Consider the following 24,167-nt stretch of genomic DNA (forward strand, 5'->3'; position numbering starts at 1 on the left):
AAGCCAAAGAGGGGCAGCAGTTTCAGCGTCCATACTACGAATTGCTGCATGTTTGTTTGTATGAGCTGATGGATTCAATGCCGCCTCTCTCGTCACCGTGCCTTGTCGAACAAGAGGCAAGGCAAGTTCCTGCTGGCTGTTTTACAAGGGCCGTCTACGCCCTCCACTCCACGGACAATGAACAGACCGAGACTGCGGCATTGACTGTACGGAAATTAATCAAGGAAGAGGATCAAGGAATGATGCGTGGAGCTGCCTCTAGCCAAATTCCGCTGAAGCGAAAGGGTTCAAAGACGAATTCAGCCAAATCAAAGTATGGAAAAAGTGGGAAACTCGGAAGAAGCAGTGTTGTGTCGTGGAATTTGAAATCCGCTCCGAAAATCACAAAAGCAGCGGGGGTAACTTCAGCTAATAATAATGAAAATCGAGAATATGTGTCGCCAATTGTATGGTGTCCTGTCACTCCATTGATGGACAACATTTACAGATCCAAATGGAGGCAGCCCATGGGAAGAGCGTCAAGTCAAGCGATCGATAATGAAAAGAATATTTGTATAGATGAGACCAATGTTGGTGAAAATGATTTGTGCATGTGTAAGGACGTTGAGGCTCAATTTGTCCTTCGTGGGGGGGAGCGCATTTACACACTTCATTACGTAACACCTTTATCAATGAAGAGAAGAGAAACTAACGAAGAAAACAGTATGTGTTATGGTGTTCTCCCCGTCATTAGAATATGTGTGAACCCGCCTGTAACTCCATGATATGTTAATTTTTTGCGCATCTATGAATGGAGAAAGTGTTTGCTTCCACGTGCCTTCCGTTGTTTTTGGGGACATGTATGGGTTGCCATATAAATGGCATTTGTATATTTTATGCAAACTGAAAATTGTAAAAAAAAAAAAAAAAGAAAAAAAAAGGAAATTATTCTTTTTTTTTTTTGCGTCGCCAAAAAATTTCTGGAAAAAAAAAATGTGCGACCACGATGTGTCTTGGCGGGTGCTCATGTGTTTTGTTCCTACCGCTCTGCTTTCTTTATGTTTTTACTTCCTTTTTCTTTCTGTGTGTGTGTCTGTCTGTCTGTGTGTGTGTGTTTGTAATCTCGTGCCCACTCACTGCTTTCCTCCACGTTGGGACGGGCGTCCGGTGGTTGTGGGGCCTTTTTTTTTTTCTTTCAAAAAAAAGCGACTGTCATCTTCTTTGTTCAAAGCGAGTCCAGTTATCATCGAATGTCCTTCACGAATCTTTTTTTTTTTTTTTTGATTGCTTGCGTGGCGCTGTATCCACACCTTCTTCCCTTTTTTTTTCCCTTTCGGCATACACGTCTTCTCTATGCATGTATTTATATGTATCTTGACATCGGCATTTTGGTTGAACTGGGCGCCGGTAGTTGAGTGGGTCGTCAGCTTTGCAATATTTGATGACCGAGTGTAGTTTTCATCCGGTGGTAGGTGTCAGCATCCTTTTTTTGTTTGTTGTTGTAGTAGTGGTGGTGGGTGTTGTTGTTTGCTGTGCTTGGATACATGAGTTTCTTTTCATATATTTATATTTATACTTTTTTCTCGCCCAGTTTATTATCTTCTTTGAGCCCTTTGAATGTCATGGCGTGATGTTTACAGTCGGAGAGAGAGAGAGAGAGAAAGGAAGAGGTGTCATTTATTTTTATTTTTCTTTTTACTCCCTCTTGTTGGGCGAGTGTTGTGGTGTATTGACCCCGCTGTGCGCATTCCCTCATCTCCTTTCCTTTTCTTTCTTTCTTTCTTTCTTTTTTTTTTTTTTTTTTGAAATTGGCCCCGCCCTTTTTATAGGCATTTGGTGCAAATTTATTGTCAGGCCTTGTCGTAGGAGGAATAGAGGGGGAGGGAAAAGTTCCATTGAATGTGGCGGCATTGGGCGGCATCCATATTTGCTGGTGGGGCCGTGTACCGTGGATGTTTACGTTTTCTTCATGACATTCGAGGAGGAACTGTTGGTTCTCCGTCTTTGGTTTGTGCCAAAATCACCAGGAAAGGTACCACCGCGGATGTTCACTTCTTCGCACCCGCCTTGTCTGTGGCGCGGCGTGGCGTCAAGTTATCTAACCCTAGCAGCAAACAAGGTAGTCAGCATTACGGTGTTGAACCAAAACTGGAGGCAGGCAAAGACGTTCAATTAAAACACACCGAAATGTACGACGGGTATACCGATGACTTTGGCGTGTTTAAAGAAGGACCTCCTACCACGTTACGGCTGGAATATGTTCGTTCCCCGGAACATGGATACTCGCAGCAATTACTTCAGAAAGATATCTGGTCTCCGTTTCAGGTCAATGCTAACATGATGATATACACGCCCTTTTATTATGACTGGAAGGGGTTTGCGAGTCGTGATTACTGGGGACATCGCAGTGGAACAAATCCTGGAAGTAAAGTCCTATTGGGTCATTATCGACGGGCGGAGGAGAGATCGTGGGGGTACCGTGTTATGGTGAACCACAAACCACAAAAGCGTATTCCTAAATGGTTAGCATGTATCGTTCATCTACCACGTAAAAAGACTTTTGTAGGATTTTTCTTGTACGCTAATGGGGCATACGTGGCGGAGCTTCTCACATACAAGCAGTTACCACGCATATGTTACAACAAACCTTTTCAAGGATGCATGCCAACCATTGGGCAGACGGTAGCGTTAAGTGAGGTGACGTATGGTAAGGAGTTGCACTCTGTGGAGATGTATCCTGGCCACGGCGGGGTTATTTGTCGTGCAAGCGGCACCGCAGCAGTGGTGCTACGAGGTTCAGAACCAAATCTTGTCCCTCTCTTGTTGCCCTCCAAAGAGGTGCGTCTCTTTGACAACCAATGTCACGCGGTCTTTGGACGACGTGCGGGGGTGATGTACCGTTACCAGCGCAACTTTGGGAAGCGCAATGTAGAGGAAAACATGCCACATCGACCAAAGGTGCACTCGAAGACGAAGCGCGTCTCGAGTCATCCTGCGGGTGGTGGCAATGGAGGGTCGGCCAATCTTCTTGTGCCGTTGGACTGGCGCATTCATCCACGGAACTGCGTTAAGACGAAGTACTGGCTTTCTGGCTACATTCTCCGTGGACGGCAGTATAACAAGAGTCAGACGGTTGCAGATATTAAGTCCAAAACATATAGCTGGGCAAATCGTGATCCCGTCTATCGTTAAGTACATGCGCTCCGTCTTTTTCTTACACTGTGTATGTGCGTTAGGTGTCGAATTCATATTTTTCTTTTTATTTAATTTTTGGTTTTGCCATTCAATTGTGAAAGAAGTTATTTTCCCCTAATTGTTTTTTTTTTTTTTGTGTGTGTTGCTTTTCACTGTTTTATGATGCATGGCTGTCTTCCATGTGCAGTGACAAACGGATTGCGCATGTGCGTGTATCTCTATCTGTACCTTGTCCCTTTGCCCAATTATTCTACATGCGTACTTACATGTATAAATAGAGTAAGAGAGAAAACGATATAGAAAGAGGAGATAACATATTATACGTTTTACATATAAGCAATTGAAGTGATTTATAATTCCATGTTGAGACGTGCGGTGAATATATCCATTGCCAGAGGGCGCATGGCGTTGATGAGCTACGCGACGCTGCCTGACCTTTTAAAACCAAGTGGCGCCCCGGCCGAGTTGCCCAAGTTAGGGTTTAACTGGAAGGATGGATGTGCCCCTGTCTTCAGCCCGCGCCAGATGGAATTGCACTACACCAAACACCACAAGGCGTATGTGGACAAATTAAATGCGCTGGCAGGGACAACATACGATGGGAAGAGCATTGAGGAGATTATCCTTGCGGTCGCAAATGACGCCGAGAAGAAGGGTCTTTTCAACCAAGCCGCACAGCATTTTAACCACACCTTTTACTTCCGTTGCATCACCCCTAATGGGAAGGCGATGCCAAAGTCCTTTGAGTCTGCTGTTACGGCCCAGTTTGGTTCGGTGGAACAGTTTAAAGATGCCTTTGTGCAGGCAGGGGTGAATAACTTTGGCTCGGGTTGGACGTGGCTGTGCGTGGACCCGTCGAATAAGAATCAGCTCGTTATTGACAATACGAGCAACGCCGGATGCCCCTTAACGAAGGGACTGCGCCCCGTCCTCGCAGTGGATGTGTGGGAGCATGCGTACTACAAGGACTTTGAAAACCGCCGGCCGGATTACTTGAAGGAGATCTGGTCGGTCATCGACTGGGAGTTTGTTGCAAAGATGCATGTGCAGGCAATAAAATAAAATAAAAAAGAGAGACGAGACAAAAGAAAAGAGGGGGGGGAAGAAGAAGAAGAAGAAGAAAAAGGGGATGATTGGGTGGAATGGAAGAAGAGTAAAAAAAAAAAAAAAAAGAATTGCGTCTATTGTGAACGCCTGTCAATGAAGTGCGGAAGATGACCGCATCCGCTTATTTGCTTACCATTATTATTATATTATTATATGTCAATGTTATTTTGTGATGTGGAGATACACAAAATAAAAATAAAAATGGAATACCGCAGGCGAACACACACACACACACGCATACACCGACCTAAATAATGCAATGAGAAGAAGAGAGGGGAAAAAAAAAACGAGGGAAAGAGAGACAACATGAATAAAAATTACATACGTCTATTTTGTCACCGTCTTGTGTGGAATGTGATTGGTTATGAAGAGGGTTACAAGAAGGTGTTTTTACTGGATGCAACATATATATATATATATATATATATATGACTCTTTTGCTTTTGTTTTTTACATAACGTGGCATTTATTCAGCCTGACGAAATGTGAGATATGTTCCTGCATAGCTTGTGTGTATGTGTGTGTGTGTGTGTATGTGTGTGTGTGTGTGTGTGGACTCCCTTTTACTGAGGGATTAGGATGGTGGCTTTGTGCTTACTCATTTTGTGTATGTCTTAATAACCCGATTTTTATTTTTTATTTTCCATTTTCTTTTTTTTTTTTTTTTTGCTTTGCTTTGCTTTGCGTGGATGGACATCTCTGTAGTATAATAATAAATAATAATAATAAGCCAAGGGAAACATTTCTCTTTCTCTCTCTACATCTCTCTTTCTGTGTCTGTAAAAGGCGTAGTAACAACGGCGACGGGAAACCATGCAAGGTCAGATGATGGTGATGCATGCAATGGAGCACTACTCCATGCTTGATCTTGCAAACGATGTTTTAGAGAAGTGCTGGAACATTTGCTTTGACGTCAATCTTACACGGAAGGAGCTGGTGGAGGGTGATCTGCCGGATAGCAAACTGCGCAAGATGGAGGCATGTCAACGCAAGTGCATCGCGCGGCACTTTGAGGTGATGAAGTTGATGAACGGGGCCCGGGAGCTGCGGGAGAAGGAGGCGTTGCAGGGACTCCCACCAGGGTCTCTTAGCGCAGAGTAGAATTGAGATGGAAAGACAACCTTCACCAGAGAAAGGGGAAGGTGACATGATTCACAGGCGTTATTTATTTATTTGTTGTTGTTGTTGTTGCCACTGCCCCCGTTGTTGGTTTAGCGTTGGATTTGGTTTTCGCTAATCATGTCATGGGACCCGATGTCTTTTTTTTTTAATCATCGCTCTCTACCACTTTGTCTCCTATACCGCAATGCCAGGACACATGTCTTTTTATTCACCCTTTCTCTGTCTGTGGGCGTGTGCGGGTGCCTACGCGGCAACACTGGCATTCGGGTGAGGCAAGGCGAGAAGCCGGCGAAGAGGAAAAAAGAAGGAAAAGGAAGGGAGGGTGCCGTGTGACATGCACAGCGTACATGCGTCTACAATAATAATCTTCGTAAATAATCCATCAACGTGTGGAATTGCATCTCCACGCATTTGTGATGATGCGCCAGTCGTCAAATGCACCACACGAATAAAAAGTCTGAAGGCATTTAATTCTTTTGAATTTTCATCCATTTTTTTTCTTTTTCTTTCTTTTTCTTTTTTTTTTTGCCTTTTTCCCCCCGACCTTCTTTTTCCTTTTTCTTTACTGTTCCTGGAATGGTGTCTCCTTGTCTTCTCCTCTTTTTCTTTTTTGTTGGTTTGTTTCTTGTTGTTCTTTGAGTGTTGCTTTTGAGCTTTCCAGCGCAGGGGAGAAGTGACGCTGAAAGGATATATATATATATATATACTTATATTATTTTTTTTACTTATCCACCACCACCACCACCGCCTGGCTGCCTCTCGCACGTGCGTGCATACAGACATTTATCAAACGTACGACTATTAGCTTGGAATACTTTAGGCAGTTGGCCAGGAACTACCGGCGGTGGTAGACGGAGCACACATATATAAATATATATAAACCGGTGGGTGGGAATTGAGGGGAGGGTAAAAGGGGAGGAGGGGGGGGGGGGGGAAAAAGGAGAGAAGAGGAGAAAAAGGGGGTGGCAAGGCAAAACAAGAAAACAATTGGGAGTGAAGATGGCGGATCGTCTACGTTTGTCATTGTCGTTGTACTTTTCAAAGCACATGGATCGTGGGGATTGGCGAAGTGTTCTCAGAGCTCTTCACGGCTGCGCTGAGACGGGAACGCTGCTGCATAGTCTTCCTCACGACACGATCTTTCCATTTTTGGTGGCGAATGGGCAGTGGGAGTCCGTCCTGCGCCTCAGTAGCCAACTTATCGCAGTGGAAGAGTCTCACAGCAACAACAAGAAGAAGACGAAGAAGGGAAATAAAGGGACGGCGGTGTCACTGGCACAAGAAGAGGGGTTGTACAACACTCTACTTCGTGCGACACTTGCCCAGGAGGCGGTGTCGAGCATGGGGAGTTGGCAGGCGGCGGCAGCCATTGTGCAGCGCGCCGCGCGACGCCGTGTACGATTAGAAACGCCAGTCATACGAGATGTATTGAGGACTGTGGAAAATTGGCAGCATGAACTTGCGAACGGCAGCAACAGCAGTGGGACTCCTTCTGGAAAAGAGGAGAGTCCCGGCTGCAGTGATGCCCTGCTGCTCACACGGGACATGCTTGCTGCAGATCTGCATCTTCGCGGAAAGTCTTCTCCCATTCCCAAATCAACGCCTGCGTGCCGCCCCCCGCGGGTGCTCCAGCCGGATTTGGTGCAGGCCATTCACGACACTGTTTTTCAGGGATCCTTCACGAAGGACAGAAATGACCCCACTCACTGGGAGAAGTTGAGAGAGCAGATGCACGCGAGTTTTACTTCATCTTGGGAAGATGCTGTGTACACGGTGCTTCATGTGTGTGTTCCTCGTACCGATTCAATCAGAAAAGTTGAAGAGGGTGAAACAGTGGACACAGTGCTTCAATCAACTATTGATTACATCACCGTGCGACCAGATGCCGCCGAGAAGATTCTTCATTGGACGCTGCAGCGTATGTTTGATGGTGCCATTATTACTCTTCCACATTCAAGTCTACTTGGAATTGAGCAACGTGATAATGTTGGTGGTGGTGGTGATGGTGATTCTAGAAGTGACAGCAGTGATAATGGGACTTCTTTGGCGTGGTGGAGGAGAGAAGTTGAAAAACAGCCAGCGCTGGAATTGCCTAAGTGGGAGATGGTAAAGGCGCTGGCCATGGCGGAGTTGGAACAACGTGAACGACAGTGGGCGATGGTGGAAGGCGTTCTCTGTTGTTGGAAAGAGGAGTCAAGGGAGAAGAGAACCCACACTTCGACTCTCACACGGCTTTGTATTGCCGTGCAGTTAATCTGCATGAGAGACGATGCTTTGGAGCAGAAGGGGATTCCCGTTTATTGGAATGACATGAAACAAAAGGAAATGGAGTGTTTGGCACGCAAATTACTTCTGCACGGTTCTGTGGTGATGGCGACTGCAACTGGTGTGGATGACTTTCTTTTTTCTCTCTTGTCGGACACCGTTCAAACCTTAATGACGGTTTACATTCGCCTTTGTTATGTGCGGGATCACAGGCGAAGAATGTTGCTGAACCACACAGGGAGGTCGCACGTAGGACAACCTCAGACACCCAAAGAATACGTCGGCGGTACTTTCGACAAGAAGGGGAATGCGAACAACAACGCCAATGACATTTATAGTCTTTCTTCAAAGTCAGCACTTGCTTCTGGACGGGATGTATTTTGGGAAAACGTTCTCTTTCCATACACATTGGCTGGTTGGCAGCGTTCGCCAATAGCTGCTTCGTGGCAAGAGCTGTTGCGACTTGTGTTCTGCGATGCTTCCCTATTAAAAATGTGGTTCTTCGATGATGGTTTATCTCATGACCGCAACGCGACAATTGACGAGAGACTCATGTCTTCTGCAGAGAAGAAAGAAGAAAACACCGCTGGCGGTGGTGGTGTGGGCGATAGTCGTGGTCGTCGACGTCGCCGTTTTGGTGGTTCTGGTGTCATGCGCACCTCTTCCTTTTTTTGTGAAGAGGCACTGAAGCAGTTGCAAGAGCTGGTGTATTTTCTCAGTCGACGATTTCCTCCGTTGGACAATCGCCGTGCCATTTCTTCTTTACATTATGAGAAGAGGAACGAGGAACACCAGCGGGGTTCACAATTCCGTGTCTCGGACAATGCATGGATGAATACCGATAATGATGTGAGACGAATTCCCGCCATATTCAATCTCTTGGCACGGCAGGAAGAGGTGGATGAGATTGGACGTGGCCTTTTGCAGGCATGTGTGAAGGATAATCTCTCTGTGGCGGATGCCAGCAATGTTTGGCGTACATTTGTTTTTTCCATTGCCCCACAGCATGTGGTGCCGTTGCTAAGATGCATGATGGACGTTGCTTCTACCCAAACATGTGAAGGTCCTTGGCGATCGTGTCGTGTGGCCCTTGTTGTGGTGATGCACGAGAGTGATGTTTCTAGCACGGAAGAAAAAATAAATTACACGGCCCGTTTGTTCCATTCTATCGAACCCCGTACAACTTCATGGCGTGCGGCCCTCGCACTGTGTGTCGCAGCCGCGTCGAAGATTGGTGAGCAACTCCATGATGGCAAGACGGATGGTTCGCTTTCTCATATCCTTGATGCGTTGCTGGTTTCTGCCGCACCGCCACGTTGGCGGGAGGCTTTGCAGGTGGTGGAACTCATGCACAATGTAGTTCCAAACACGGGTGAAATCCGAGGGAAGGATGATGGCTGCATAAATGGTGCGTTGCCTAACAGAACCCCATTGAGTGAGAGTGAGCGCATCGACTTGTACGAGTCCATCGCCCCACTTAAGCAGCGGCGAAATTGGATGTCTGCCATAGAGCTCTTTACTACATATGAAGCACGCCAGCTCTCTGGGCATGACTGCGCATGTTTTGCCTTTGCTGTGAAAAATGGGCCGCTTTCATTTGCGCGTCGTGTGTTAATTTCACTGAGGGGAAAAGAAAAGTCCAGAGAGGTTGCACAGGCGGCCTTGGTTGCGTCGGAACGGCACGTCAAACAGGCTGTGCGGGCACTTCAGAAAAAGCGGCAGAGACAACGGCAACTTCATCAAGGCGGACAACACGACGATGATGGCTCCGTGGAGCACGAGCGGGCGTTTATGCTCCACGAGGCAAATCAGGTGGCGCGCTTGGCTCTTGCCGCGTGGCCCACGCCTATCGGCAACGATGAGGACTTTGCACTCATATGGAAATGTGTGAAGGGTGCCTGCGCTGGTAACGTGAATGCAGCGAAGCTCTTGCTTCGTCAGAGTGCATTTTACGACACGGATCAAGCCAGGAACGAAGCAGACGCGTTGATGCAAACTGTGCGTCTCTGCTCCACCGCTCAGGATGCAGCAAGCGCCATTGCCGCATATAAAAACTTTCGTGACAGGTTTATTGGCATGATTTTGCCTGAAGAAACGATGTTGCAACTGCTTTCATTGTGCGTTGCTTCCGTTGTTGATGCAGTGGAGGATGTGACGACGAGTGATGGAATTACGATTTTATGTACCGTACTGAAAGACACACTGTTGATGCATGACGTATCTATCCGTTATGAGAGTAAACCTACAGGAACGCCAAGAAACTGTATGCTCCATGCATGCGTGGTGCTGTTTCGCTTATCCGCACCGGCTGATGAACGGGCAGAGGTGGGCATCCCTAAGTTTAGATGTGACGCGACGCCAGTTATGCAACGACATGCTCAACGTTTGCTTCATGTGTTAACAAAACATTTAGTGGGGACTGACGCAAGAATTTTACGCAATCTTCAGGACTTTATTGGTGTTCTTCGGGCACTACCCCCTTTGTGCCTCAATGCGGCAGTTTCACCGACGTCGCAGACATTGTCTGAAGCATCTGGGGTGAATCCCATTGCCATTTTAAACCACCACGTCCAGAAATTAGAGAAGAAGTTGGGCCCTGTGGTGCCGGTCGATTGCTTGTTTTGGCTGGGAATTCTGCAGAGCGAGAAGGTGACATTGGGTAAATCCGCCTTCCCATCTTCGTTATCATGCCCCTCAGTTAGAGAGGAGGGAGACGGAGAAGGTGTACAGGATGAAGTGAGGGATGTGCCACGTTGGAATCCTGAGACGTTTGTTATGTCGAACGATGTCATGAACACACGAGAGGCGACGGCACAATTAGAGCGCATTATTCTCCACGCCATTGAACGGGCTGCGCCTCATGATGCAGAAAAGAAATTGTCATCGTCATTACGTTGCCTACTTCTCCCATGTATTATTGAGGCGCTTGCTTTTTTACTGCACCATTGCTGGCACGCGCAGCCTCCGCTCACTGTTATTCTTGCAGCAGCAGCGTACGCATTGCATTCCTTGGATGCCACACCGGAGTGGGTTTTGGGTGAGAACGCGATGGAGATACTTGCGGCATTTCAGACTATTTTTTTTAGTTTTCATGTTTGCCACACCGTGGCAGAACTTGCGGTCTTGGCACATCCGGCGCACCGTCTTTCTTCTGCCGTGGATACCGTGTTGAGCCGAACGGCGTACGAGGGGGTGCGGTACGTGCATGATTTTATTTTATTGGTATCTGCCTGGATGCAGAGACGTTTACATGCAGCCGAGAGTGAGGAGAGGCGGATGTTGGATGAACCTCATGCACACTTCATGATCCGTCTTGTTGGCAACCTGGCGGGAACCTGTGCGTCGTGGCCGGAGTCATCACTGCGGAAGGAGTCCCTGCGTCAACTCCGTCTTTCGTGTGAGATGATGGAGCGATGTGTGAATGCTGGAAAAACAGCACCCCTGTCCTCTACTGCTCTTCTTGTGCTTCGTGTCATGAGCACAATCCTCCGGAACGGTCCAATGGACAATGACGCAGTGGAGGCCCACTTTGTTGGTGCCACTGCCGTTCCTAAGGTTCACACCAGCAGTGACATGAATGTGGAGTCACCACCCGCAGGCAATGCGGCTCTTTCCGATATTTTTTTGGCAATTACACTTTTACACATCGTGCGTTATGGCGCGCGCTCGAGCATACGTTTGGTGCGTGCCTTTTTACCGGCACTTCAGCTTGAGGAAGGCTTACAGACAGTCTTGAGTGACGATGAGGGATTTGTAGGAGGACTTGTTGCGATGCAGTCCGCTCGTTTGAACGCCACTGCTGCCGTACGCCGCGCCTTCAGCATGTCATTATTGGCTGCCACAAGATTTATTACACGTCTTGTAGAGTTTCCTCCCATTTTGTCTGTTGACGCCTTGACAGCACAGTGGCTGCGATCTGAGGAGCAACTTGTTGAATTCTCTGTATTTGCGGCTCTTGCAGCGTGTCGCGACGGCGAGGCATCGGATGAGAATGACATTGTACGGGCAATGGATGCTGTAGGCACACTTGTTCCCCACCGCTGGGACCTTCCATACGCCATTGCGTTTGAGTGTCCGCTTACTGCAACGCAGAAGACGACTTCAATGGATCTCACGTTCCGCAGTAGACTGACGTTTGTCCTTCAATGCTGCGGGCCGTGGCCGGGAGGAATTGTGTTGGCACTGCTTCTCCAGGCGTCGTGGCCTGCCGTCAGTGGTGGAAAGAATGACGATATTCTTTCAAATTATAAAGAAATTCTGGATGTCATGGCAAATCTTTCCGTGGACAGACGATTTCGCACGATTTCGATAGCTCCTTTACTCCAACGCGAGACCTCACTGCCGCTGATGCAATGTGTGTCGCTGTGCCACCACCAGGCGTCCACAGCCGCGTGCATCATATTGGGGAATGCTACGCCGCAAGAACAAGAGCCACAGAGGCAGCAGAAGAAGCGTTGGGATGTTTGGAAGGCTCTTTCCACGAGCGATAGGGCGGTGCAATTCATTGCAATTGCGTATATGACGGCACCATTATCAGAGAGACGTTCCACCCTACAAGAAAGAAAACAGCTACGGCAGCTATTAGCAGACATGACGTCTTGGTTGTCATCTTCCTTATCATCATCATCTTTTTTTAGTTGGCCGTGGCGGTCGCTCTGTTTGGAGGCGCGGCAACTTCTCCTGTGGAGTCGTGTCACCCTCACGGTTCCACAATGGGCGAGTGTGAACGAAACGATGCATGAAAATATGACAGAGGAGAAGAGAATGATCGCTGTTGCCATGTCACTAGTGACATCCCCCCACATTGTCTCCTCTACAACCTTTTATTCTGTTAATAGGGAGCGGGCACCGACTTTTTTGTCTTCCTCTGCGGATGCGACGACTGCTGAGACCTCTTTTGTGATGTGTTTTCAGTGCGCCCTTTTTAATACTGCATGGGTAGCGGAGATGTGCGCAAAACAGTTTGGGTTTAAAAGCTCTTTCATATACTCACGTCTGTGCCGCGCGTTGCGTGTTCTTCCCGACGCAAGCGTGGTGAGAGTGGGGGAAAATGACGTTGATGACGATTTTGTTGGAACGATTGCAGCGGGGTCGCTGTTTGACACGCCGTGTGGCTTTAGCAGTTTGCAGTACGTGAGGGCAGCAATCGACATGGTAAGTGATGCGACAAGGTTAGGGAGTGAAAAGAGCTTCTTGCTTTCAATTGCGTGCAGTCAGTCCATGCAGGATGCGTTGGAGCTGCTGGAGAAACGTTTATCCCAGCGACCGTACACGCCCCTTTGCGTGCACTCATTACTCGCCGCGTGGAATACACTACTTATTCGTTCTGTCGAGGTTGACAAACACAAGGGAAAGAGAATGCAACCGATGGGTCACGGTGTGGAGGCGCATGCGGAGTCCAGTGGGAAAGAGTATAACAATGCAAAAAACGAGGAAACATCGTTGCATCATTGCTTGGCCGCAGCGTTTCTCGCATTGGCAATGACTACACGGATCGAAAACTGTGAAGCATCCATCTCCATGAAGTCTCCACAACCTGCGGAAGGTGAAGGGAAGCTGCGGCAAAGACTGTGCGGTGAGATCTTTGCTTACGGCGCCTATGTAGGTGAGTTTTTGTGTTCTTCTTCAAGCATAAATCCCAGCGAATTGCGTTTTCAACAGGCATCGGCAGACATTGCTGCACGTGCGATTTCTCTGTTGCCGAAGGAACACACCTTAGCTTCTGATTTTGATGCCTACGTCAAGCTGGCTACGGAGTTGGTGGGGCAATATATGAGGGGTGACGGTATGCCATGGATCTCACTCTGGCCACCGTTATCATTAGAGATGTGGCGGTCTCGTGAATATGTAAAATGCCTTCATGAACCAACGCCGGCATTGGTCCCGCTCTGTCAACTCCGTCATCCTGTTGCGGTGTCATGGATGATGCATCAAATTGTCACGGATGCGTCTCCCTTCGGTTCTGTAACGCGACCATTGATAGCGCTATTCAACACGCTTCGTGTGTACGTGACAACCGGGACGGCGTTATTTTCTCCATCGAGGATGACGAACTCGGAGAAGGGGAAAAAGCCTGCCAATGAGGGGAAAGATGACGGCGTGGTGCTGCCTGTTGTTCGCGGGGCGGGGGCCGGGATGGTTATTGACCAGTTTTTATGCATCACACTGCAGGAGTGGCAGAAAAGTGGTCACCACGACAAGGCGGAGGTGCGGGATCGAGATATCATTCGCCACCTCGTCGACGCTGTTTTCCCTCCTGTCCAAATTGGCGAGTCTTCTTCTGCCACACCCTCGTCGTTTCTCTCTGGATATACGCCATTAACGACGGATGGTTTACAGTCACTGCTGCGTCTCGTAGTTATACGCGATGGATTTGACAAGCGCCGCACTGCGAGTGTCAATCATGTAGAGAAGTTTTTGCAAATGGAACAGCGACGTGAGATGGCGCGTCGTATTGCTGCAAATGACGCTGGACTGCCTCTTACACGTGTGCATATTGGACTTCCACGGGGTGTACAAGACGTGAAGGCGCAATTATTGTTTTACCTCCGAGCTCTTGCGGCAACACTTGCTTTTTTGAACCCAATGGCCTGGCACAATGAGCGGCAGGCTTCCCTCGATGTCGCCTACACGGCACTGATGGATTTTTTGCATTTGTGCTCTGCCTCGTATGACGATGATGTCGACATCATGTCACGTCAAGTGAAGGTTGAGTTAGAGGGCATATTTGGTCACGGCGTGGTGCGCGTCATTTGTGCAGCGACATCGCAGCAAGATGGCATTGTCACACTGCGGCAATTAATACACTTCTTTACTGGTAATTGGCACCACCAACAAACGAAGAAGAAGCGGCAGGAAAAGGCATCGGATCTCCATCGTCGGCTCCGGAACCTTCTCAGTGCACACAGACGCGGGGGTGGCGTATCAGATGTTTTACTTCTCAAAGGTGACGATCTGTTATCAGCGCCTCCCACGCCGCTATTCACGCAGACGACATCGATGGTGCAGGAGGCGCTGTGGAGCACGGCCGTCCTGCCATCACATGAACTCATCCTTGAGCTCTTAGACGCTGCTGTCAATACCGCCGCGGCGGATTCTGCCAATCCTCCCATGGAAGCGTTAAATGCGGCACGTCATGGCCTAAAACTCTTTACGACGATTGCACCTTACATGGTTGTACCAACCCTCATGTTGGAAAAGGTACTGATGTTACTTCTTGTGCTGCTGCGTCAAAAATTTACTGCTGCAACTGTTTCCACCGAAGTAGATGAAACAAAGAAGGAAGAAAAGGCATTGTGTGAGAGCACTTTTTACCTTGTGCTTTGCCGCTTTCAGTACGTCCAACTTAACACACCAACCGCTGTGGCGCTGTTGTGTGAACTTTATGCTGCCCTTGCTACAATGAATGCGACGTCAGATACCCAAAAAGATGCGGGGGATGTGCATGCGATCAAAACGATTCATTATCCCCTTTCATGGTCTTCGAATAAAGCGACGCAACTTCCACAAGAGGAGTGGCTGTTGTGGCGCTGCGCCCTGGAAGCCAATCAAGTGTCGTGGGCACCTCTTCAAACCGCATTATCATCGCTGAAGGATGAATCGTTGCGTCTGTTGCAGCGTGGGTGTCTCGCGTTTCTAATGCAGGGTCACCGGAGGTCGCACTACGACCCGCCATTTCTTCGGCTTGGAAGGATGCTTGACACTTTGATTCCGCATGAGTCGGGGGTACTTGATGAAAGCGCGAGCCCTGGCATACATGGCGGTGGTGGCTTTACGGTTCAATTACTGCGTATGATGGAGGCAGACTCGACACGGGCCACAATGAGTGTCGTTCCATGGCGTCGGGCGTTGAAATTTCTACCGGATCCTCATGAGGGAAGCAAAGAGATGGTTACAGACATTAAGCGTTTCCGGTTTTATGTGGCGTTGATGTCACAAATGCTCACGGCAGCAAGCAAGAAGAATGATAGTGTGCGTCAAATATGGCAGCATGCACTTTCCATCATTGTGCCGCGGCTCATCTCTGCTAAGGAACAAAAAGGCCTTGACACGGAACTCATGCATCACGGGACCGCATGCGCATTGCGGGCACTTCATATTGTTCAGCCGCCTCACGCATGGAGTCTTGCGCTGCATTTAACATTACGTCTTCCCATTGCCGCATCCCCATCCCTGTCATGGTGGCCCTCCCCGGAGGCGGTGTTATTTCACACATTAAGATACCTTGTCGAGGTGTGTGATGTGGCGGAAATTCCCGTAAAATCGCTGGTCTTGTACATGCAAGTTGTGGCAAAACGCCAGTCAGCTGCCGCAGCGCCAGAGCTTCTGACGGGGCGCGTCAACCGTTCCAAGGTTGTGGAGGCCTTTACGGACCGTTTGCAACGCCATCCGCATCTTCGGTGGGTGGACGCTCTCGCACTGTTGGAATCCCTGTGCGTGTTGGAAAAGGCCCTCGTACAAAAAAATTCAAAGGAAATCAACGACGGGAGCTCCAGAAACAACAGTATGGAGGAAAATGAGGTCCAATGGGTTTTTAATCAAGCAAAATGTAAATTTACCACCGCAGTCATTGAGCGTCTGTACAAAAAACAGTCATATGAGTCACTTCTACGTTTTGTGGAGGCGGCACAACAACACTATCGTGTGAGCGGACGAGAGGTATTGGAATGGGTGAATCACGCTGCCTCAGTCGTTGTGGCTCCGAGTCGAACTGGCGGTCTCTCCGAGGTGTTGTTGTTACTTAACGGCACACTTGTAGGGAAAACTTTGGACGATATCTTGCGGGAGCAATCCGCAGTGGTTTTGAGGGAGCGCGTGTCCCTCATGCGAGATTTATTACTTAATGGTCACTACGTGGATGCCGCAGCGTTGGTTCGACAGACCCCAACACTGCTACGAACGCGTGAATTTTATGATGCTTGCGCCCGTTTGATGAAATACGCGCATCACAGGACTGTTGCTCTCTTTTACGATGCGTATATTCACCCGGAAGATGAGTTGGAATCGGGGGCGAAAAAGTTGGAGGAAAATTGCTCTGAAGGGAACAATTGTGCTTTGACGAAGTTACTCGAGGAAGAAGTTTATCACACTGAAGAGGCATCCCTCTTGCGACATGTTCCCAATGGTTTACTGGAGCAGGGAATGATTGCTTTTGAAACCGCGGCAAACTCGACGAAAGGGATTAGCTTTAGCGCGAGGAGAACAGGGATTTGGATTGCGGCGACGTGGATAAGGCGAGTAACGGCCCTCATGCAATCCCAAGACTCACTTGTGGCGACTCTACGGTGGGTTCACCGGGATATTGTCGGTGTTCACGCAGGGAAGCCTGGTGATGAAATTCAAATTCTTGCTGATGCTGTACGTGACATGCTGCACGCGAAAGTGACCCATGACACTAGTCAATTTAATAATAATAATGATGATGATGATGGCGGTACGAATACGAAGGAATCATTGATAAACATACTGCAACGTGAGCGCGAGTTGGCGTGTTTATTTGTGAAGATATTTTCAGGGACGTTTTCTGGCGTTGCATCGGAATTGTGCGAATTCCTTTTACAGCGTGAACAGCATCCGATGAGGAATTCCGGTGTTGAGAGAAAAGCTGTTGAGTGCGACAATAAGGATATGGAGTGGTGGAGTTTTTTACGCTGCACGGCCTCGTATAATGCTGCAATTGAGGAGGGTTACAAATACTGTCGCACACTTATGGATACGGCGGTGAATACTGGCAGTAATGCTCATCACCCCATTGTGGAGTGGCGGGACCGCTCATTGTTTCGTATTGGCACCGAAAGCCACGCATGGGTGTTAGCATTGGCGGCGTATGCCACTTCGCGATCATATGTTGGGCATACATACATCAGTGGTGCACATACAGCACGGCTTGTAAAACTCATCACCGCCAGCGGTTCCCTCCGTGTTGTGATCCCGGCAGCTCGCAATGTTTTTTTTCATCTAAGCTTATCACATCCTAAAAGTGGTGAGGCCTCACCGTTTTTGAATGCAATGCTGCTTCTTTGCCAGGCAGTATGTACGATGAAGCGGCATACGATGCATCGTCTTCAGAATGCCGCGGAAATGGACTCAGGGGAGGTACAAGCTGTACTTGGAGAACTTGATGAAATTAATCAATTCATCGGGGACGGACTGGCATTGTTATTGCAGCAACACCAGAAGAAAAGACAATCTACTGTGCAGGACACCGTGCTGGATGGACTTATGGATTTGGCTTGTAGCATGATTCGGTCTCTTACTGTAACACCCGCACCGTCTGTTACGCCTGCTGGGGCACTAGAGGCGTGGCGGTCACTCGTTCAACAAATCATTACAGCTTTACCATCAGCTCAACGTTGCAGCAATGTCCTTGATGCCTGCATGGATACCGTGCGAGACTCTTTTGAGGAACTTTCTTTGTTACGAAAGTATCCAACCCCTGCATTGACGAGTTTAGAAAATGCATGCAATGGACTTTGGTGCAGTGCATTGGGACTTATCACTGCGGATGAGAGCTTACGGCGCCATTTATTTGCCCACACAAACACACAGCAGCTGAGAGCCATGACACAGCTGGAGATACTTCTCTGTTGTGCGAGTCTTGTGCCAGATGGTGGCGTAGCGGCCATGAGGTCTATTTGTGATGTTGCGGTGCGAGTCCCAAACGGTGCCACTTTCAGAGGATGCCAAGGCACTGGTGAAGATGGCGTGTATACATGGGAAAGGAGCTGCATGGCGGTCTGAGTATGAAGCAATAACCGGTTTTGCGCCAACCACAGTACAGCGACAGAGAACACTTTCACCGGCGGAAGAAGCTATGGAGCAAGCCCGTTGTTTACATGCTCTAGAGGCGGTGGAAGATTGGGCGCAGGCATTGCGTTTGAGTCAAGCGAAACGTGAGGTTGGGGTCCGTTTACAGCATTTGCACTATCACCGCATGTTACATCTTTTAGGGAAGTACAACATGGATAATACTGGGGCAGTGGCTTTCAACATGGCGATGGGTGATGCAGTGATGGGGCTGTACTTTGCACGACTGCAGGATGGTTGTTTACCAAACACCTACTCGATCGAGCAGTCGCTCCGTCTCTTGTCTGTTCCAACGGTCTCTCCCCTTTTAGCACTGCAGTACGCGCAGGCACTGACACTTCTTCCGCCTCTGAGCAATCGCCGACACAGGAAAACCGAAAGTCGCGGCAATGGCAGTCATGCCACGCACGCATCCTCCGTATCTCACGCACCGGAGGATATGGGCTTTGCTGTCTCTATTTTAATGTTACGTCTTGTCACAGATGCGGCGTTGCGTCTGCCTGACGCCGTGCGTCGGCATCGTCTAACGAAGAGTGAAGGTGTGGAGGGGCTTCAGATGTTTGCCGCCTTTATTCGTTGGGTGAGCGAGTTCAGTCGTGTACCGTGTTGCGATGGGGACGTTATGGAAGCCATTGCGCTTCTTCTTTGCACTGTACCGAAGCAACTCCTATCAGAGCTCACTACGACAAAAAAACATCTACCCCAATGCGATGCAGGAGATGTGAGGCGCTTACTGTTTAGTGCTATTGTGGCGCCTTGCGATGACGGGATGCCAGTCGTGGAAGCACACACCTCTGCGGCGTCAATGAAGTTGTACCGCTTCGTCTCTCGAGTCTCCAAGCACCAAAATAATGGTAATGACGATGATGATAATGATGATGATGGGGAAATTCCCACACCCGCAACGTTATGTGCGCTACGCGGCAACGCTGAGGCGGCGCTGCGATTTGTGGAAAAGCAGGCGTCACTTCACCATGTGATGCATCTATCCAACGCACTGCTCTGCCGCATGTGTGCGGCCGTCACGGCTGGTATTTCACCCACCGCGAAATCTTTGCAGTCATTGAGCCACATTATGCAGAACACAAAGTTTATTTCTCCTCCGCTTCGGTACATGTTGACTCTCATCGTTGCAGAGCAGTCGACATTTTGGGAAATTTATCACACTGGCGGCTCGGATCCAAAGAAGATGACGATGATGAAGAAGATGATGACGATTGGTTCTCCGCGTCACGTTGCGGCAAACGAGGTGCCAACCTCGGTAGTGTTGCGCTCCGTTTCAAGGACGTATGAATTGGTGCGGCAGCACTTTACACCACCCGACGCAACCATGCTGCACGGTCTGCTGCTCCCAAAACATCTTGCCTCAGCCGAGACAAAAGACGACCACAAGATCGCTCACGAGGACGAGGAGGATGACGACGGGGCCGTCCGGTCGCAAGAAAAAGAAGAAGAAGAGAATGAGGAGGGGGCGTCTGATTCGGTGGCACAGAACGTGGCGTGGGAACAGGCATTGAAGCTGTTTGATATTTTCATACGCAATGCGCAGCCGAACGCCGATCTCTCCGTGCCATTTGAGGCGTTGATTGAAATTTTTTGTCGAGGCGGCCAGTGGAATACCGCCAGCCGCTACATCTCACTCGCCGGAACTCCGCCCACCTGCACGCTGCACACATCCCAACCCGCCCGAAGTAGGGAGGTTGCCGATGATGCTTTCAAGAAGGACGACGCATCACATTTTTTTTCCCGTCATGTGGTGGTGGACTGTTTTCTTCTTAAGCGCCTCCTCGATGCCATGGAGGCTGCACGTCAGCGTCATTACAGGCATGGGGAGCAGAGCCCTAGCGAGGGTGTACAGCATGGCTGTGGGCATCCCGGTTTTTGGCGGCTAACGCTACATATTCTTCAGCAGCAGCAGCAGCAGATGCTCCTTCTTCTCCCCAGTGAGGTGACGTCAGACGGTAATGAAAAGAGCGATGTGGCGATTTCGTCTGTGACGCTGTTGGCTATCATGCAGGAGATTTCTAAAGGAAGAGGCGGCTAGGCGTCTCTCTTTCTCTTTCTCTCTCTCTCTGTCTCCCTATTGTTGAAGGCACACGCCAATCATTTTACGCACCGTTGAGTTCTCTAAGCAACAATAACAACGGGAAAAAAAGAAAAAGAAAAAAAGGTGGCGGGGAAGACAACAATTTTTTTTTTTTTTTTCTGTTTGACTCTTGTATTGTTTTGAGTCCGCTGTTTTCACACACTCTTTCCAAAGCGTGTGTGCGAATTGGCATTGCTGTTCTGTCATGGGCGGCATACGCATACATTTAACATGCATGGTTAAACTCTTGTAATTAAATAATTTGTAGCATTCAAATTTTGAAATGTGCATCCCCTTTTTTTTTTTTTTTTTTCTCTCTGTGTGTCTGTGTATTTTCCTTTTGGCTGCGTGATTTGTATTTTTTTTTTTTTTTTTTTTCTCTTTGCCGGTTGGTAGGTGGTGACATACGGGAATATCTAAATACACCCATACATCTAGATACATTATTACACTGGGCGCAATAATTCTAGTTAGGGCAATACACTCAATCCGTACAATCACTAACTCCGATACACACACACACACCCACACACATACATACATAAATATATTTATAAATACAAGTAGGTATAAATAATTAAAAGGACTTATTCCCTGTTGTTGTTGTTGTTGTTTTCTCTTTCTCTTTCTCTTTCTCTGTGTGTGTGTGTGTGTGTGTGTTGATTGTGTGTTTTTGTTTTTTGTTGTTTTTTTTTTTTTTTTTTTTGCTGCTGTTTTCCAGGCAAAAGAAATAACCAAGTAGTTTGAGTATTTCGCCAAAATTTATTGTATGCTTATATTTCCTTCTGCCTATTATTATTATTATAAATTAAGTAATTAATATTAATTAAATTTGTGTCTGTGTTTTTCCCGATAGAGACGTATTTGTTGGCTGGGCGTATCCGCATTCCACCACCGTACACACCCCCTGCGCCTTCATTTGTTTCATTTTCCTCCTCCTCCTCCTCCTCCCGCCGCAATAAATAAATAAAAAATTTTATTTTACACGAGTTGAGACACAAATCTTGTTTTTGCTTGTTTTTGTTTTTGTTTGTTTTTTAAGCGGGAGAGAGGCAGAGAGATCGAATGGGGAAAGAAAAAAGAGGAGAGAAACATGTGCGGAAACAACTGGAGGAAAGCTCAGTGGCAGCCAATCATGGTGGTACGGTGATACCAGGGGAGAACGTCGATGGGCGGGATGCATTATCTTGGACCCAAGAAACACAGCGGATTGTGGTTGACACGCTGGTCTCATTGCAGAGCTCAAGCAATGTAGACAACACGAGTTCCGTGATGCCAGCGACGGTGCGGGTTCCACGGCGGTCGGAGGATAAAGTGGCATCGGCTGCAAAAACACGACATATTGATCCGCTTTCCGCCTCTGATCATCTTTTTAGAGAAAAGGAACGTCACACAAATTTATTTGCATTCCCTTCGGTGCTTTCAGAGGGGCATACGGAAAAGGAGTTGTTATGTCATTATCCTTATCATCGTGAAGGAAGCTTACATCAATCTTATGGTGGCCCAAAGAAGAGAGATTCGTCTGTGTTCATGCCGCCGATATCAAATGACCCACAAACAAGCATTGGTAGTCTCTCTGGGATTACAGCACCAAGAATACGAGATCGGGAGACCGGTGAATTGCACGACACGGAAGAGCACTGCGTAGTGAAAAGAAGAAATTCTAAGAGAGAGAACCAAAAATTGACGTGTATGACGCATGGGCCAAAGCCTTTCTGTATGAAACAATCGGATTTGACACTTGCTTTCAGTGATTGTGCTAAAAAGACGGCGGATGTTGCTGAAACTAATAAGAAGACAGCTGCTCAGGCATTGAACTTAAGGACAACAGAGTGTTGTAATGATGAAGCATCATTTGAGTGTCTTGGCATTAGTTTGTTGCCCTCACAACATGAAAACTCAAGTAGGGCATCTGTCCCCCCTCGTAGTCCGCATTTGGAAAGTATAAACACCTTGGGTTATGAAATGTCTCCGATTCCACGAGAGCAAGAGGAAACAGGTCGGAGTAAATTACGAAAGAAACATTTTTACTGTTGTTTTAAAGAATTGCCGTTATCTTCGGTATTAATACCTTATTTTCTAGTTCTTATGTGCTTGTCTTTGTTCTGTCTGTTAACGCCATATTATGTGACAACTGTTATCATCCGAGAATCTGTTGAAGAGTTTCATGAACATGCACGGCTTGAGATCAATTCACAGTTAGAGGGTGCACTTAATGTCCCTACGCTCTTATCAAGTATTTTTGTTGCCCTGTACGTTGTAGACGAGAGAAAACCACGTCCAAATGATGATGTGATACCAATGGGTTTTGAGATGTCGCAACGTTTTTGTGCTGCATTACAAAACATGGATCGTTATAAGCTTCTGACATTTATTTATATGGCGTCTTTACCCCGTGACGAGATTGCACATTGCGCAAGAGGATTTCATGGGCATTATTTTGCTACAGCTGTGCGACGGAAAAATGATGGTGCATTGAATGCACTTGTTGCTGTTGATCCTGAGAATGTGACTCTTGTGGAACCGCCGCTGGTGTTGAAAAAGTTTAGCAAGCCTTTTATACTTAAAGATCTTATATATAATTTTACTCCTACAAAAAAGTTGATTGATTCTTGGAAGGAGGATGTAATTGCGGGAAATGAACCCAGGATGCAAATGTGGAACGTAGAAAATTTTCTTAGCCCACGGTATGTATACACGTATCCATTTTTTGAGAAGGACGGTACAGTTTCTTTTTTTAAAGTCGCACTTGACCTTAGACGGGTCCTTGGTAAAATCTTTGCGGAAGAAAGTGACCCAATCAGTCTGGTTCGAGTTGCATTGCTTGAGAATGATGGGAACGACAGTAATATGACAGTGATTGCGACCAATTTTAATGTGAAGTGGCAGGGGGAAAGTGGAGAAGGTGAATATGAATTTGTTTTTAGTAAAGGTGGTAACGGCAGGGTCCGTACCATTGGAAAAGCAGGCGAATACATGGTTCCTTCACCGAAGGTAGGGAACATTAAAGATCCGTTAATGCGAGAGGCGTTTCTTCATGTAAACATGAATGAAGTCATGTCGATAGTACGCAGTGGGAGAAATTTCTTTACTACATTTCCTTATGATGGGTCAGTCGGGACCTTTAGTGTCTGTTTGACACAGTCAGAACTTAATGCCACGATGGTCTTGGCTGTTGTGGTACCTCCGTTTTATGGTGAACGTTTTGAAATCCTTCATGTCGTTAGTCTTATTGGTGCATTTGTCAGTACAATCGGGGCGACTTTACTGGTTTATTTTGTTTTTTCCACTTTAGTCAGTCGCCCGCTGCACAGTATAGCGGCAGAGCTTCGTGTGACCGCCAAGGTGGATGTTACTTTAGCCAGAACATCTATTAATACCCCCCGTATCCGCGGAATTCGCTTTGCATTGCTAGAGATAGACAAGCTGCAGAGTGTGGCTGCTTCACTGAAGAATCAAATGCGTCATTTACGTTCATTCTTACCAGAGGGAGTTTTGCCGTTACGGTATGCAACGGATGAAGAACGGAAAGCAAAATACATGGATGGCGGTATTCAGAGTGAAGCAAGGAATGCGGATATGAGGGATGGTGTGAAGGAGCACAAGC

General features: G+C 47.8%; 5 protein-coding genes and 1 pseudogene across 5 annotated transcripts, besides 26 other annotated features; all 6 read left to right on the plus strand.

Annotated features, from left to right (window-relative positions):
- On the plus strand, positions 1-764 carry Tc00.1047053507061.10 (uncharacterized protein; the record flags this gene model as incomplete). Its single annotated transcript, XM_805943.1, has 1 exon — positions 1-764. A coding segment is annotated over one exon (764 nt), but the record flags the coding sequence as incomplete, so codon positions are not given.
- Positions 1-24,167: a sequence feature (heterozygous, non-Esmeraldo-like haplotype).
- Positions 894-924: a microsatellite.
- Positions 1,062-1,098: a microsatellite.
- Positions 1,623-1,649: a microsatellite.
- Positions 1,746-1,783: a microsatellite.
- On the plus strand, positions 1,879-3,171 carry Tc00.1047053507061.20 (ribosomal protein L2, putative; the record flags this gene model as incomplete). The annotated part of the gene is made up of 1 exon (XM_805944.1): positions 1,879-3,171. The coding sequence occupies one exon, from the start codon at positions 1,879-1,881 to the stop codon at positions 3,169-3,171; it is 1,293 nt and encodes a 430-aa protein (XP_811037.1).
- Tc00.1047053507061.30 (iron superoxide dismutase, putative) lies at positions 3,535-4,236 on the plus strand (the record flags this gene model as incomplete). Its single annotated transcript, XM_805945.1, has 1 exon — positions 3,535-4,236. The coding sequence occupies one exon, from the start codon at positions 3,535-3,537 to the stop codon at positions 4,234-4,236; it is 702 nt and encodes a 233-aa protein (XP_811038.1).
- Positions 4,276-4,300: a microsatellite.
- Positions 4,416-4,436: a sequence feature (AT_rich).
- Positions 4,686-4,711: a microsatellite.
- Positions 4,790-4,835: a microsatellite.
- Positions 4,908-4,949: a microsatellite.
- Positions 4,947-4,966: a microsatellite.
- Positions 4,987-5,010: a sequence feature (AT_rich).
- Tc00.1047053507061.34 (hypothetical protein, conserved) lies at positions 5,095-5,382 on the plus strand (the record flags this gene model as incomplete). Its single annotated transcript, XM_805947.1, has 1 exon — positions 5,095-5,382. One exon carries the CDS (start codon positions 5,095-5,097, stop codon positions 5,380-5,382), a length of 288 nt encoding a protein of 95 aa, XP_811040.1.
- Positions 5,895-5,930: a microsatellite.
- Positions 6,091-6,116: a microsatellite.
- Positions 6,301-6,369: a sequence feature (G-rich).
- On the plus strand, positions 6,403-20,493 carry Tc00.1047053507061.40 (annotated as a pseudogene).
- Positions 7,382-7,439: a microsatellite.
- Positions 19,323-19,358: a microsatellite.
- Positions 20,522-20,556: a microsatellite.
- Positions 20,919-20,944: a microsatellite.
- Positions 21,072-21,102: a microsatellite.
- Positions 21,198-21,220: a microsatellite.
- Positions 21,231-21,266: a microsatellite.
- Positions 21,351-21,394: a sequence feature (AT_rich).
- Positions 21,491-21,511: a microsatellite.
- Positions 21,518-21,544: a sequence feature (AT_rich).
- Positions 21,563-21,599: a sequence feature (T-rich).
- Tc00.1047053507061.49 (uncharacterized protein) lies at positions 21,626-24,167 on the plus strand (the record flags this gene model as incomplete). The annotated part of the gene is made up of 1 exon (XM_805946.1): positions 21,626-24,167. A coding segment is annotated over one exon (2,542 nt), but the record flags the coding sequence as incomplete, so codon positions are not given.

This window comes from Trypanosoma cruzi, genomic scaffold, assembly GCF_000209065.1.
Source record: "Trypanosoma cruzi strain CL Brener 1047053517151 genomic scaffold, whole genome shotgun sequence".
Lineage (NCBI taxonomy): Eukaryota > Euglenozoa > Kinetoplastea > Trypanosomatida > Trypanosomatidae > Trypanosoma > Trypanosoma cruzi.